The sequence below is a fragment of the Elephantulus edwardii genome, unplaced genomic scaffold, assembly GCF_000299155.1.
Source record: "Elephantulus edwardii isolate Elephantulus edwardi_28Jun2011 unplaced genomic scaffold, EleEdw1.0 scaffold00048, whole genome shotgun sequence".
NCBI lineage: Eukaryota > Metazoa > Chordata > Mammalia > Macroscelidea > Macroscelididae > Elephantulus > Elephantulus edwardii.
In genome coordinates, this window is record NW_006399798.1 from 7,141,542 (window position 1) to 7,158,642 (window position 17,101).

General features: G+C 45.4%; 1 protein-coding gene across 1 annotated transcript; it reads left to right on the plus strand.

The window, feature by feature from the left end:
- The first annotated feature begins 240 nt into the window (after positions 1-240).
- LOC102856714 (CMRF35-like molecule 6-like) lies at positions 241-6,352 on the plus strand. Its single transcript, XM_006886386.1, has 4 exons — positions 241-280; positions 3,515-3,865; positions 4,977-5,043; positions 6,157-6,352. Exons 1-4 carry the CDS (start codon positions 241-243, stop codon positions 6,350-6,352), a joined length of 654 nt encoding a protein of 217 aa, XP_006886448.1.
- The last annotated feature ends 10,749 nt before the right edge of the window (positions 6,353-17,101 follow it).

The following is a 17,101-nucleotide window of genomic DNA, read 5'->3' on the forward strand; positions in this document are numbered from 1 at the left end:
CTTAACTGAAAATAGCTTTGGAATCTCAGCCTCTACCAACCACGGGCTGCTCTGTCCCCTCAGCTCCCTGTGCTCTGACCAGTTCCAAGAAGAAGCCACACATTAAACAGAGGAAAGTGGAAATGTGGACCTTGGCGGTCTGAGCCTTCTTTCAGAGGAGGCTGAAGCCTTGGATCGAGCTAGGAGCTGGACGGTTTCACGTGACCACGTCTTTGGGAAACGACCCAGCAAACCTGAGCCATGAGGCTGCCTTCAGCTCTGCTGCTTCTCTGGCTCCCAGGTGAGGCGGTTCCTGGACTGAAACTCTCCTGTGCGCATGGGACACAGGGAGGGTGAGAGAGACAGAGGCAGGGATGTGCCTGTCAAGAACTGCACCCTCAGTCTGGTGGGTGACCTCTCCAGAGCTCTGCCCATCACTGGTGGACCACACCCTGGGAGGGAAGCGAGAGACCCTGTCCCTTCTTCTGTCCACCTTGGATGGGGCTTGTGGGGCATGGAGAACAGAGGTGTCGTGGGTGAGGGTCTGTGGGAGAGTGGTCACGCTGAGCTGGTCTGAGGGGCTTGTGTTTTGGGGAGAGATGTTCTTCCCTCAGGTCTCCCCTGCTCAGGTGTGGGGGTGAGAAGTCCATGTTTTCAGGGATATTGGGGTGCAGCTGGGGCAGTGCAGGGGCTGACTGGAACCTGAGGAGGGACATTGGCTAACCCTGATGTGGTTGGTAACAGTCTCAATGTCCCTGAGGACCAAGGTCAGTTATCTCCAAGGAGGAGAGAGAGAATTGACAGAGGCACGAGTGGGAGGGGAGAGTTGGGGAGATGCAGGAAGAGAGAAAAGAGAAGTGAAACTGGGGAGAAGCACCCTGATGAGAACTCACAGGGTCTAATTTCAGTGAGCTCCTGTGTCAGTGAAGACAGCTTTTCTCACAAGGTCCTATGCATTTCTTATTTATTCCTGAACTATTTAGAACCTTTTTGCCGGTTTTGCTTATAAGTTGGATTTTCCCTAATTTTATATGCTATCTAGGCTTTATTCCCCATAATAGTTGGAATAGACTCATAGCCAACCCTTTCCTAGGATGCACTTAGACTTCCCCTCCTGGCCCACATCCCCCAGTCGTCCCTTCCCTGGGGCCCAGCTGGAACTCCCCTTCCTGCACAGACACTCAGAGAGAGGTGCAGAGAAGACCCCCAGCAGAGGGACTGACAGAACCTATGGGCATCAGTGAATGAGAGAACAGAGCTGATGGGCTGGAAAGAAATCAACACACTGCAATCTGTCAGGGTGAAGCAGGCACCCTGTGCTATTTATGGAGGTCCCCCCATGTGCCAGGCCACATCGCAGATGTAAGCAGGCCATGGCCTGCCCTCCTGGAGCAGAGGTCCAAGTGCTGTTTCCACGGTAGAGATTCAAAGAGAGGAAAAAGCATATGAACTTAGAGTTCTAAGTCCAGGAGCCTTTGGTGGCCTAGTGGTAAGGAGTTGCACTGCCAACCCAGAGACTCATGGTTCAAATACACCATAAACTAAAGAGCTGAAAAAGCAAGTGAAATAGAGTTGTAACTCCGGGAGCCTAGCAGTAAGGAGTTGCATTGCCAACACAGAGGCTCACGGTTCAAACTCACCAGTCATTCCAAGGGAGAATGATGGGCAGCCTCTTCCAGTGTGATTTACAGCCTCTGAAAACCTGCTGGAAGGTTGGCTGTAAACGAGTCTGTTCCAACTCAGCGGCACACCAGCTCCAGGCGGAGCGCTGCAAACCCAGTGCACGGGCAGTTAAGCGTCTAACGCAAATACTGTGCCTCTCGGGCAGCCTGAATCCATCAGCAATTCCCCAGGGGGGGCATGGTCATGATCATTGTCCTCCCCTGGGATTTATAGCCCTGGACACCTGATGGAGGGTCAACTCTGAGTTGGTTCCAATTCAAAGGAAAGAATTTGCATCCGAGTTTTAAACTCTAGGAGAGATGAGCGAGCCAGCTGGGGACCTGGTCACAGACTGATGTGTGCAGTAGGGACAACACCCACCCTTGGCACCTGGCCCTTGGCCCAAGGAAGGGTCCCTGATTGGACAGCCGTAGCTTCAAACACAGGGCATCTGCTTCCTGGGTGGACAGCCTTGGCTTCACACCCATTCCTGATGCTCTGCTCTGCTCTGCTTATGTGAGAGCTACACGCTGGAGAGACTGATAGAAGTGCGGGAAGGAAAAAACAGAACTTTGTGGATGACTAGCCCATGAGAGCTGGCCAGACTCCAGCCAGGCGCAGAGTGAAATGAAGACAGTGGGCAGTAACCCTCCTGCTGAGGGAGAATCCGCTTTGTCTGTTCCCCAGCTCTGCCACGCTCTTGCTGGGTGTCCCCGCATGAGACACTGCACTCCTTAGTCTGGATCTATCTATAGATTAGGGGTGATGCTACCTCTCTGTGGAAATTAAATGCATATTGTACATAAGAATCTTTATTTAAAAACTTTTATTTTGGGGGAGCTCTGGTGGCCTAGTGGCAAGGAGCTGCAACTACAATCCCAGAGGCTCACGGTTCGAATCCACCAGATGCTCTGCTGGGAAAGGAGGTACAATCTCCTCCTGTACCAGTCAGATCTAATTTGACGGTACTCTCACACAAAAATTAAAAAAAAAAAAACCAACCTTTTATTTTTTATTTTTTAATTAATTTTAATGAAAGTTTACAGAGACTCTGGATTTCCTTTCATTCATTGTTGCACACTTTCCTCCCTGCCCACCCCTCCCCAAAGTTCACTTTTCTCTTTGTAAAGTAAAACAAAACAAAACAAAACAAACTTTCATTATTATACAATCCCCCCAGTTCACTCCACTACGCAGCTTTCATTCTGAACTCCTGTCATGACAATAATACCTAATCATATATTCTTCCTAAAAATAGTTCTCTCCCTCATCTGTTTCAATGCAGTACACGTTATTTACCCCTTCTGTTTTTAGTTTCCCCCCACCCCCGATGTCAGTCTCACTTTACAACAGTGACACCATGCAGCACCTGTCCTTTTGTGACTGAGATATTTCACTCAGCGTAATGTCCTCCAAGGTCACCCAATTTGAATAATATTGCATGAGTTCCTTGGTTTTTTGTGTCCACCACTTTTGTAGAAATGATTTATCAACCTTTTCCTTCCCGTTGTATATTATCCAAGAGTAGATGACTGTGTGGGCTATGAGATAAGAGGGATTGTTAGACTTGGGAGTGATCTTCCTGGACACAGGGAGCTTGGGGGGAAGGGCATTTCTCATAATCCCAGTGAGTGTGGAGGTGGAAGGTTTGTGGTCAGACAAGAAGAAAAAAGGGCAGCAAGAAAGGGGGGTGGGGTCTGAAGGAAGGGGCTCCTGTGGCCAAAATCTGGGCTTGGCAGAGTGACCAGGAAGGCACTGAGGAGTGAAGGGAGGAGCTGGTGTGGACTTGCAGGGAGGGGAAGGACTGACCCCTGTGGTACCGCTGTCCCGACCCGTGCACGTGAGGAGCTGGGACGCGGTTTGTGTTTTTCAGGCTGTGTGACACTGAGCGGCCCCAAGACCGTGACAGGCACTAAGGGGGGATCCCTGGGCCTGCAGTGTTGGTATAAGGGAAAATACAAGGATAATAACAAATTCTGGTGCAGAGGATCAGTACAGACAGCATGTAAGAAGATTGTGGAAACTAAAGGGTCAGAGAGAATGGTCAGTAAGGGCCGAGTGTCCATCAGGGACTTTCCTGAGCAGCACAACTTCAAGGTGACCATGTGGGACCTCACAGTGGAGGACGAAGATGTGTACTGGTGTGGCATTGATACAGCATGGTGGCACCAAAAACTGCCCCCATTTGATTCCAACTTCAAGGTGGAGGTACATGTGGTTCCAGGTGAGCCCCTACCCTACACAGCCCCAGGGCTTCCTGAATAAGCTCAGGGAAGAATATCCGGGGCAGGTCTTCTTAGATCAGAGACTTGGGGGAAAGTAAGTGTGTGTGTGTGTGTGTGTGTGTGTGTGTGTGTGAGAGAGAGAGAGAGAGAGACAGAGAGAGAGACAGAGACAGAGAGAGAGAGAGAACACCCCATCACAATGCTCTTCCCCTGAGGAGAAACTGGCTCAGGGAGAGAGGGGTGAGTGTGAGGGCCTGACCAGACACACTGGACAGCACGGTCCTTCATTTCTTTGCTCCTTCATCCCTGACTGGTGCTCTGTGGGACAAGCCTGGTCTAAATACTCCCTGTCAACTCTTGGTCCTGAGGGCTGCGGGTCTTCCCAGCCACTGTGAGGACATGCCAACCCTGACTGCTGTCAGCTGGGACGTTAACCCTTGATGTACCACATGTGCCCACTGCTCACGTGTCTCTGCATCTGTGTGGCTGTGCTTTGAGGGGAAGACACTGGGCTGGACACAGCCTTGAGCTCTCAGGGGTGTTCAGTGGGGTCAGCAGGATGGAATCAGGACAACCCGGGGCCCTGTGTCCTACTGGAAATGGCCCTTGGCTCAGGGGCATCTTGGGAGATATTTGTCCTCTGTCTGCCCCCTGCCTAAGTCACCATGCTCTGTGAACCCAAACCCAAAGGAACTGGTGGGGAGCAAGAGGTCAGAGGAGAGGTCTTGACCTGATGTGTGTTTTTACAGCAGCATCAATATCAAGAATGCCTTCTATTTCCACAGTCTCCACAACTAAAATGAGTCTACCTTTGTCATCCACTACACTGACCACAGAGGGTGCCATTCACAGTTCAAGCAGCCAGGACAACTCCACCCAGTTCCAGGGCTCAGGGTAAGGTGCCCCCGTTCCTGTAACCTACAGGGGAACCCTCTCAGTCTGGCTCCCTCCTGGGCTCATCATGGTGTAGATCTGACCAGCTGAAGGGTGGGACTCCTCCTCGTGGCTAGATCCTCTGCGTTCTCTCTGTCCAGGCAGATGAGATGCCCTGTCTGTAGATCGTCGTGTGAGTAGCTGAGGCCACCCTGGACCTGTGCTGCCCATCAACAGAGGGCTCGGGTCGGGAGAAGCTGGGATCGGCGTGGAAGGAAATGACTGAGAGCTTGGTCCCTCCCGGGTGCGTGGGATGTGTGGCTGAGTGTCTGCCATGAGTGTTCTCATTCGCTCCTGGCTACCTCCTGCCCTGCACCATTGTCATTCACTGATGAATATTCCTCAGTATCTATTTGCCTACGTTTCATAGGGTACAACTGCTTCATAGTATTCTCTTGACTTTAATCTTTCAAAAGGACATTACTAGGCATTTATCACATGCCACCCCTGGAGAGATTTAAGCTATTAACCTTTAGATTTCTAGGTGGTAACAAGCTATTTGGGCCCCACAGTGACCTCTAAGTTTTATTAATTTCACAATAAACCATTAGTACAGACTCAAGAGTAAAATGTTGGAAATGCAAGGTTACTTTTTGCAGTAGTATTTATAATTACAAAAGAATGAGGGAAATTGTTAATAAGGAGTGGTTAAACGAAATGTCATATATTTGTGCAGTGGAGTATAATGCAGCTGTGTACAAGAGAAAGGATCTTTTTAAAAAATGACCTTAAGTGTGATTTGTTTTAGCTTGAATTTATTGGAAGTTGAGGACAACTTGTAATTTGTATACCATACCTACTTTTCTGTGACAATGTCATTGTTAGGTGCTGTTAAAACTGACTCATCGCTGGCCTTCCAGTAGGTTTTCAGAGACTGTGAATTGCATGAGTGGAGACTGCCCATCTTTCTCCCGTGGAGCAGCTGGTGGATTTAAACCACATACTTTTGGATTGGCAGTGTAACTCCTTACCCTCTAGAGCTCCACCAGAGCTCCCTGTGTGAAAATACAAGGACATTAATATCTGTTGATATTTGCATCTATTGAGAAGTTTCCTGGTGGTGCTTCTCCACTCCTAATTGTTTGCGTCCTGACACAGGAAGGCTATCTCCAGGCACCAGGGTCAGTGACAGAGGTGCAGGTCTCACATGGATCCCTCATCTTCCCTCACATCATCCCCTCAGCCAGGCCCTTCTTCATGTCTTCAGTTTCACGTTAGGAGTCAGGGACAATGGTCCTTCAAGGGATCTCCCAGGGCTGGTCCTGATGAGGACTAGTCTGGACACAGGACCTGAATTTCTGGGCTCAGGATGTCCTCCTGAGGAGGCAGCTCACTGTCTACCACTGTGTCCTCACAGGTCTCTGCTCAGCAGTGTCCACTTCCTGCTCCTGGTCTTCCTGAAAGTGCCCCTGCTTCTGAGCATGCTTGGTGCTGTCCTCTGGGTGAACAGGCCTCAGAAGGCTCCAGTAGCCCTCATGCCCAGGATGCCCTGCCCATGGATCCAGACCCCAGATGCAACTGAAATGATGCTCTCACCAACAAGTCCTGTGTAATCATCACAGTTTCTTCAAAACAAATAAAAATGAAAATGCAGCATACCAAAACCTCTGGGATGCAGCTAAGGCAGTGTTCAGGGGGCAATTCATAGCAGTAAGCAAACAAATGAAAAAGGAAGAACGAAGCAAGATTTATGATCTAACTCAACACCTCCATCAAATAGAAAAAGAACAACAATCTAACCCCACAGGAAGAAAGGAAATTATGAAGACAAGAGTGGAAATCAATGGGATAGAAAACAGAAAAACAATTGAAACTATCAACTAGCGAAGAGCTTGCTTTTCAAAAAGCTCAATAAAATTGACAAACCATTGGCAAACTTAAAAGAAAGAAAAGACAAAAATTCCTTGATTGACTAAGAAATTATAGAGATAACATCACAACAGAACCAGATGAAATTGGGTCTATAATATGGGAATATTACCAATAGCTATACTGTGGTAAATTTGAAAACCTAGAGGAAATGGACAGATTCCTTGAAACTCATGACCTATACAGATTTACATGACTAGATACAGAACACTTGAACAGATCCTTCCCAAAAGAAGAAATTGAGCAGGTCCTAAAAAGACTCTACCACAAATAAGTCCTGGTGACTCTGCCACAAAAAAGTCCTGGCCCAGATGACTTCACAGCTGAATCCTATCAAAGAATATTCTTCAACATCTATTTGCCTACCTTACAGCTTAAGAATAGGAACATCACATTTCCTCGTTTGTGTCCAGCCTGAGATAAGATCCCTCTCAACACTGGACATGGTTCTTCTAGCCATTGACTTGCTGACTTTCACCACGTCTCTGGGTCACTCATTCATTGCTGTTTTATTAGAACTGATTCATAACTGACTATCCAACAGGTACTGGAGGATGTAAATCACATGTGCTTCTCCTGAGGAGCTGCTGATGAGGTGGAACCCACAAAGGTGCTGCTTTTGGGGTAGCAGCACAACTCCCTATGACTAGGTCACCTCAGCTCCCTGACCTGAGTGGTCCTATGCAAATATGAAGAGTTTGTGGTCCACTAAGGGGAATGGTGTGGAAGGAGGAGTGGCAACCGCTTCCATAATAGCTTGCCTCCGGAAACCCTATGAACTTGGAGAGAGGATGGAAGGTACCCAAGCGTCACCTGCGACTCGACGGCACTTAACAACAACAACAAAGGGAATGGATTGCTTGTTAACAGTGTAAATAAAATAAAACATGCTTTTAAAGCAGGACTATGAAAATAAGATGTGTAGGACACATTAGGTGAGGGCTGGTCAATTTTATCATCCCATGAGGATGAAATTGAGCTAACCCCGAGGCCAAAAATGGGGCTCTGATTACTATCAAGAAGAGATATGCATGGAGTTCGGTGTGTTCTCTGGACTTCAGACCTCTGTGCAAACCAGAGAGGGGGAAGCTGTGGTACCTGAGAGGCAGAGTGAGACCGGCAGAGGGCGGGAGTGGCAGCCGCAGCCACAGCACAGAGGTGGTGGAGAACCCAAGCCTGGGGTGAGAGAGAGCTGCTGGCCCGAGGAGCGAGAAGGCTGAGCACTGGAGGGCAGAGTGGGTGCTTCGGAGCAGGTTGGAGGACACAGGGGGACACAGAACTGGCAGAGCTAGGAGAGCTTTGTAAACCTTGCTGGAGCAGGGCAAACGCCAAGGAACAGAGAAAGGTCTGCCTGCGTGGACTCCTGAGAAGAGGCTGTCCTGAGGGCTGCTGGAGCGGAATATTCCCATACCGAAACTACAACATGTTAACTTCCTGAACAAACCTCATAATTGTTTTGTGAATTCTTGAACCCGGTAGAGAAGTACTGAGCAGCTTCAGAGGGACAGTTAAATGTTGGAATTATTAGAAGACGTGAGGGTGGAGAGTTTGTCTGATCTCATTGGAACAAGTGCTGTTGGAGGGGATTCTTCATCCTGTGAAGTTTCTGGAGCTCAGCGGATGCCTCCTCACACTGGTTTTACAATCTTCCTTTCTAAAATAACACTTGTTACTCATAATCTTCCCTTTCTCCAATGATCTGTTTTTCTGCTTCTGAAGATACGGATGCCTACGCGTCTGTGAATCTCTTTCTTAGCTCTCTGCCCTGTCTCATTTGTCTATTTCCTTATGCTGGAGGCAATGTGACAATTAAAAAATATCTATAGCTTTATTAAAGAGCCTTGATATCTGGTTAATAACGTTACCACGTATTCTTCTTCCCTATCAGGCCTGTCTTCACAAATAGTGGCCCTTTCCTGTTCTATACAAAATAAAATGATCCTGCCAAATAAACCCAAACAAACAAGCAAACCACCCTTTTTTATTGGTTTTCATATCATCAGGAATACATATTGTGTTTCATTCACATACACTGTGTCTTAGAAAATCACTCACCTACACTGTGTTTGATATACTTAATGACTATGATCAATACCTTTTATCTCCCCCTCTTGTCAGATCCCCCTCGCACTTTGTCTGTTTCTTCACTCCTGCTCTTCCCCCCATCCTTCCACTAATCTCTCCTACAATACTGGGTTGGGGTTTTTTTTTTTGTTTTGGGGGATTCCCTCCCCTTTTCCTGCCCTCCTTCTCCCCTTCCCCTTTTGAACAGTGACACGTGTCCTGTTCCTGTTTACCGATGGCAATAGTGATATTGTCTCTTTGCCGATTCTCCCCAGCTTCTTCCTCGCTCTCCGGATCTTTTATAGTGTTTCTTGAGGGTCCTGTGCTCTGCTCTCCTGATTTCCTCTACTCCCCAGGGACCCTCTTATTTTCACAGTAACAGTCTTATATAGTATCATTTTTTTTTCCTTGTTGTGTACCGAATCAGATTGAACTGGCACAGGAGGAAATTGTCCCTTCCTTCTCCAGCAGAGCATCTGATGGATTGAAATGATGTTCCTTCCGGATTGCTTTTGTGACTGAGTTATTTCACTCAGCATAATGTCCTCCAGCCTCACCGTGCTGCATAGGATTTTAAAGAGAAAACTTCTTCATTTTAATGCAACTGTGTAAAATTCTAGGAGCCTTGGTGGTATAGTGTATTGCATGCTAGGCTATTAAACCAAAGATTGGCAGTTCAAGTCTACTAGTCAGTCACTCTCCAGAAGACAGATACTCTCTGTAAAGATTGACAACCTCAGAAACCAATGCACTCAGAATCAACTCCATTTGGTTTATATTAAATTCATCCTTATGATAATAAAGTTTGATCTGTGATCACAATATGTGACTCTAGTTTCTTTTTTAGTTTCTTGCTTGGGTGGCCTAGTGGCAAGAAGCTGCGCTGCAATTCCGAAGGTATGTGGTTCAAGGCCACCAGCTGCTCCACGGGAGAAGGATGGGCGATCTCTTTCTGTGAGATTAACTGCCTCTGAAAACCCGCTGGTGGGTCAGCGATGGATCGGTTGTGACTCTGTGGAATGCAGTAACAACAACAACAAATATCTTTTAATAATATATTGTTTTTCTCATTAAGGCTATTCATATATTTGATATAAATTAAATTTAAATATGAATTTTATCATTGTTGTTGAGTGCAGTCAAATCAGGACCGACCCATAGCTGACCCTCCAGTGGCTTTTCCAAGGCAATAAATCACATGGGAGTGCTCAGACAAACGGCACCCATTCCACTGGTACCACCCGTCATAGCTTCTTTCCTCACTTACAAAGGCTTACATGTCTTACAACCGCACTACACTTCTTTGCCTTTTTAGGGAAATTTCCCACACTGAGTTTGCTCATGAGCTCAGAGTGCATGACTCATCCCCAGTAACCAAACTCTCGTTTATTGATTCTGCAAAGTCATTTGACTGTGTGTATCATAAAAAGCATGGGTAACATTGAGCAGAATGGGAATCTTAGGATACTCAATTGTGTTCATGTAAAATGTATACATAGATCAAGAAGCTATTGTCTGAATAGAACGAGAAGACATTTCAGTGAGGAAAACTGTGCATTGGGTTGTATCTTTTCTCCATAATCTATTCAATCTATAAGCTGAACAAATAATTCAAGAAACTAGACTATATGTGGCATCAAAATTAGAGGAACACTTATCAACAACATGCAGGTGACACAACCTTATTTGCCAAAAATGAAGAGAACTTGAAATACATTCTGTGTGAAATCAAAGACTACCTATAGCCTTCAATATAGATTATATTTCAATTCCAAGAAAACAAAAATCTTCACCTCTGGACCATTATGGGAGATGGAGAAAAGACCAAAGTGATAAACACTTCCATCTCACTTGGATACACCATCAACAGCCGTGGTAACTTCAGCCCAGAAGCCAAAAGATATGCCACACTGAGAAAATCCTGGGATTCTCATTCTGCTACATGTCGTCTGCTTCCGGCTTCTGCGCTTCCTGAAGGTGCTTCTGCTCTTGACCAGTCTCAGCACTGTCCCCGGGGTGAACAGGTCTCACAGGGTTCCTGGGGAGGCTGAGTCAGCCAGGCTGCAAGAACTCGTAGCCTTGGTTTCCAGGATGCCACCCACAGTCACAGAAGAATTAGACCCTTGGTGGGATGGAAAGAACTTTCTCAGCAAAAAATCCAGTGTCACCATCCAGATTTCCATCAGGAATCTTTTTTTAAAAAACAATTTTATTAAACTTTATTAATTTTAATGAACATTTACAGAGATTTTGGGTTTCCATTCATTCATTGTTGCACTATTTTCTCTACCCCCCCCCTCCAGTTTGTTCCAATTGTCCCATTGCCACAGTGCTTGTCAAAGCCAGTTCTAATTAATCTCCTTTGTCAGTGTGTCCTTTGCCATTCCCTATCACCCCTCTCTGAGAGAGACTTCATTCACCCTGATTCATAAGGAAAAGGGGACGGTGTACTCTCTTAGCTACTTCCTGCTGAGAAGGGACCCTGTAGGTTTCAGGGTGAAGATCTTCTCTCACTACTCTAAAGAGCCCCTTTGGCAATAGGAAACATGTAGACTATTGTGGAGATTGATTTTGGAATTTAGATGCACATAAATCTTTTAAAAAACTTTTTAATGCAGTATATCATGCATATAAAGTAATGTATCTAATAAGCAAGTATACTTTGAACAAAGAATATCCATCAACACCTGTTTTTCTGTATTAGAGCTTAAGAAAGACCATATAACTGTCATGTTTCTTCGTCTCTGGTCTGAGGTGAGCGTTCTTTTCTTCACAGAGATAAACATTACCCACATTTCCTGACAATTGCCTCTTTTTTCCACTGAGCTGCTTTGCATTTTCTGACAGGTATTGATTTCTATGTTTCTGTGGATTTTTTTCTGAGTTTTCCATTACTTTTCCATTTCTATTTCCTTCTCCCTGAAGCAATGCAACATTGTTTTAATATCTGTAGCTTTATTACAAAGTCTTACTATCTGGTATGCCACATCACCACATATTGTTTTTTTCACACCAGGCAAATATCGCCCCTTTCTTATTCCACATAAAATTTAGATATTTACCTTGCCAAGTTTTTAAAACAGAAAAAATGTTTTAGATTTTCAATGCAACTGTATCAAATTCATCTTTATTATAAATCTAGCCTGAACGTCTGGCAGTATTCTGTGTATATACTGTTCTAGCCATTTTCAAAATTATTTTCAGCAGTATTTGGCTTGTATATGATATTAAAGAATGTGTCATGTTTCAAATGACAGCCCTGGACATGATCACCAGTCTATGCCAGGAAATTTGGAGGCCAGCTGCCTGGCAGACTGACTGGAAGAGATATTTGTTCCCATTCCCAAGAAAGGTGATCCAACAGAATGTGGAAATTATCAAACAACATCATTAATATCACATGCGAGCAAAATACTTCTGTTCATAAATAAAGGCAAATTAAATTTCAATCTAGACATCCTTTCTATTGCTATTTTAAATCTTTTTATTCCATTTTAAGTTACTTTTGGCTTGTGTGTAGATACACAATTGTTTTGTATTCAAAGCTTATATATAGATCACAGTCCTGATGAAATTTCAATAATTCTTTTCAGCTTTATAAGCAGATAATTAGTTTATGTCTAGTAATTTATTTAAAAAAACTTTTATTTTTTTATTGTATTTATTATTTTTTCCATTATTGAACATTTTCTCCCCCCCGCCCCCCACAATGCACACCTTGTTCCAGATTGGTGTTGTACCTACACTGCCTAATCGTATATTCCTTTCAGACAGTTCTTCCCCTCATCTGTTCTAATGCGATGTTCATGATCTATTCACTCTCTTCCCAACTCCCCATGTCTGCCGTGTTTTATAAGAGCAAGTTTCTGTAGTGTTTGCCCTTTTGTAACTGAGATATTTCACTCAGCATAATGTCCTCCAGGCTCCCCCCTACTGTGTATTGTTTTATGGATTCATTAAGCTGCATAATATTCCATTGTGCGAATATATCACAGTTTTTCTAACCCATTGTTTGTTGATGACACTTGGGTTGCTTCCATCTCTTTGCTATTGTGAATAACCAGCAATAAACACGCGTGTGCGTCCGTCTGTTGGAGTTGTGGCTCTGGTTTCTTCAGGGTATATTTACGTCTAACCATTTAGAGTGTTGCACTTCTTTAATTTCTTCGTGTTGATGTACTGAGAAAGCTAAGATTGCAATCCTCTGTTCAAACAGAGAGGTGATCCTAGGCATCCTTGTGCTCTTCCTCAGTTTAAAGGGGATATTTCTAATGTTTCACTATAGATTTTTATGTTTGTGACCCAGATGGAGTAAAGCCAAGCAAGGACCTCCATTTGTGAAGTAGCACAACTCAAAATTAGAAGAAACAGCTGCAAACACCCATTAACAACTGTAACCTGGAATGTATGAAGTATGACTCTGGGACAATTGGAAGTTTTAGAAATCATTTCTAGGATGCAGGTTACCTTCCTATCATAGACAAAGAACTATCGTGGGGTGAATGAAAGGAGACTCAGTCGTTACCACAACTGTCCTCAAAACTCAAGCTCACTCCGGTCAAGTCGGTTTGATGACATGGTGATTTCCCATCAAATTCCCAAGGTTGTGCGATAAAACGGGAGGCAACTTCTTCTCCCTCCAACAAGGGGTCCTGGAAGAGCTTAACCAGGTCAGAAGCACAATCTGTTATGAACTTTGCCACCAGAGTGGTCTTGACATCAATCCTGCTCACCCCAATTTCCCCACAAACCCTGGAGAAGACATGAACTGATGCAAAATGACCAAATGACATCAGAAAATTAAGGAAGGGGCACATTCCCCAATACTTCCTCATGACATCATCAAAATGAGACAAAGGAAAGCTGGGCCCCAAAGGTTCAGGGCTGAACTCTCTCATCTATGGTTGTGAGATCTAGAATCGTATAGTTATGAACTTTTGATCTGGCTTGGAACTTTCTTGCTGTGGACCTGGGAGAGGAGGTCAGTGGGTGGGAACATGTGAGGCTTTCTGAGTGAACTTGCTACAGCATCGGTGAATCATGGGGTCCCCAGAAAAGATGGGGTGGCCCTGTACTTTTCATCAATGTGCTTTTCTGGCTGTGAAGCTCTGTATTATTAGCCCCACAACCACCTCCAGGGTTTTACAACTGGAGTTGCACGTGATGAAAGGAACTGAGGGGGCCCTGTACACACTGAACATGAACTGGGTGCTGGGTGCTCTTAAATCCACACAAATAGGAAGTTACTAAATGCAAATTCTGCTTCGCAAATGAACTGAATATGAATGAGCAGCCTGGGGAAGGGCAGCAGGGAAGGACTGACAGACAGAGGTTGAGTTGGTCAGGTGCCCCTTCCCAGAAGCCTGTGCAAGACCGGCGTCTGTGACCTGACCTCGCCATGTCTGGCCTGGCCTAACCTCTCCTCCATGCCTGGGGATTGGCAGTGCCCACTCTCCTGCCCTTCTCTGGGGACAGTTTCCCAGCCCAGCCAGACCCACAAGGGGAGGAAATAGCAATGTGAGCTTCTGTGTGTCCACACCAAAAGGTCACAGGCATTGACTCCTTGACCCTGCTTGTGGCTGTGGTTGAGAGGAAGAGGAAGCTGTGAGTGAGCCAGCAGGTAGATGTCAGACCCAGCCAGAGTTCTGAGGGCCCCCTGTGTGACCTTCTGTCCACAAAACCTCCCCTCTGCACAGGCCCTGACCTCCAATTTCAGGAACAAGCTGTGTGTGTGTGTGTGTGTGTGTGTGTGTGTGTGAGAGAGAGAGAGAACGGGAGGGGCCCCATCCACTCCTTTCAGGCTGTGTTTAATGATCCCAGCCTTCTTGCCCCCCTCCCTCACCCCTGCCCCCTGCATTCTTGTTTCTGTACCTGGCCACCTGTGTCCAGGCTGTCACTGTTGTTTCACAGTCTCCATTTTTCTGGTGGGAATAGAGACTTCCAGAGGGCAAGGACGATGTGTGCAGCCGCAGGGACCCAGCGTGGGGCGGGACCCCAGCCTCACAGCTGAATTGCTAGAGAAGCCCAGACCCCACCACACTTCCCAAGAAGGAAACATCACCTTCCATAGTGGAAGAATAATTTTTTTTGAAGAATGATTTTTTAACTTATTCTAAAACAAGACTCTTTCCTAAAAGCCCAGCGAAATTTGCTGGTTTTGGCGAGTTCTGGTCGCCTAGTGGCAAGAAGCTGCATTACAATCCCAGAGGTGTGTGGTTCGAATCCACCAGATGCTGTGCTGGAGAAGGAGGGACAATCTCTTCCTGTACCAGTCAGATCCAATTTGACGGCACACACACACACACACGAATAATAAAAATTTTAAAAAAATATTTGCTGTTGTTGAGTGCTGTCGACTCCCACTCTTAAGTGACCCCACAACAGCTCAAAATGCTATCTGACCTAAAGCTGAACTACAGAAACCAATAAAACTATAAAAATCCAATATAAGTGATAAGAAGTGTTGTATGAAACTACTGTTATTAAAAGTCAAGGAAAGTTTCCACACAGCATGTTTTGATGGTTACCGGGTGAGAGGGGGCAAAGGGGAGGTCACTAACTAGAAGGTGGACACGTGTTCCTTGGGTGGAGGACGAGGTAATATGAGAGGAGAGCAGCAGAGATGATCAAGGTGAAGGAAGACACTGGGAGCAGCACAGGAGTCTAACACAGCAGAGATAAACGTTACACACAAGCTTTCACTCATAGTATTAACAACCTACGCACAAGAGGAAGGTGAGGGTTTATAGAATGAGCCCACCAAGTGGAACTTGGAGCTGTCAGTCATTTACATCACTGGTTGGTTCCTGTTACATCATTGGTTGGTTCCTATAATGTATCTTTATAAATATGTTGTTGCTAACTGAGCCTGATACAGGCCATGGTCTTTGCAATCACTTGTCATATATCAGAGAGTTGGACAATGACTAGGGAGGATAGAAGGAGAATTGACGCCTTTGAGCTGTGGTGTTGGAGAAGAGTATTGAATGTTCCATGGACTGCCAAGAAAACAAACAGATCCATCCTGGAGAGGGTTAATCCTTGGAGGCAAGGATTCTGGGGCTCCGTCTGACATACTTTGGACATGTTGTGAGGAGAGACAGGTCCTTGGAGAAGGATATCATGCTTGGGAGGGTGGAGGGACAGCGCAGGAGGGGAAGACCCTCTATGAGGTGGATTGATTCAGTGACTGGGATAATTGGGATGGGAGTGTTGGAGACAGTGCGATTGGCACAGGACAGAGCAGAGTTTAGGGCTGTTGTACATACGGTTACTATGAGTCGCAAGTGACTCGATGGCACATAACAACAACAACAACAGTTGTTGTTATCTGCTGTTGTCTGCTGTTAAGCCTTGAGGTCAGATACAGAGTGCCTGGGCCATGTAAGGTGGGGTCACTCCCTGGAGGTGGCCTTAACTCTCATCGAGGGCTGCTCTTCACTACATCCAGCTTCCCCTGTGCACTGATCGTGTGACGGAATTATTAACTGCTGCCTGACTCATCTCTGTTCTGGTTGAGAGGTTCCTGTCTGGATAATTTTGGAAATTAAAAAAAAAAAAAAGAAAAAAACTCAAGTGTACAGCTGTGACTAAATAAAGGCAAATAAAGGGCACACAGTGTGTTAAAGGTTATTCGCTCCAACAACTTAGTTACTGTACATTCGGTTTTGAAGAGGAGGGAGTGTATGGGGATGGACAACACATAAATATTAAAAACTATTATTACTTATTCCATTGGGGTTTAATAAGACGTTGAGACTTTAAGAACACATTGTCATGGTGGAGAAGCTCAATATTAGCAATCAGAACAAGGCCAGTGTCAACTGGAAGAAATCAGTCATAATTCCTGTTAAGGTTACTAGCTGCTCAATGGAGTAACGATGGACGTTGAATTCCTGTGTGATTTACTGCCTCTGAAAACCCGCTGGTAGGTCAGCTATGAGTTCTGACTCAATGGTACGTGACGACAACAACAAGTTCAAGTTGAAAAGTTGAAATGAGTCTCTGACTCTAATCCAAAAGATAGATTTGACTCTGAGGGAAGACAGAGAAGGAGGGGAGGAATGATGTATACTGCACTGAAACAGATGAAGGAGAGAACTGTTTAAAAGGGATATATGATTAGGTATTATTGTCATGACATGAGTCCAGAATGAAGGCTGCACAGTGGAGTGGACTTGGAGGGAGGAATTGCATAACAATGAAATAATTTTTCTTTTACTTTTCAAGAAGAGTGGATTGGGGCGGGGGGGTGGGTAGTCAGGAAGAAAAGTGCAACAGTGAATGACTGGAAACTCTCTCTGTAAACTCTGTGATGTCAGTAAGGACATCACACACGGAGAAAGCAAAAGATAACTGAAAAGACAGAT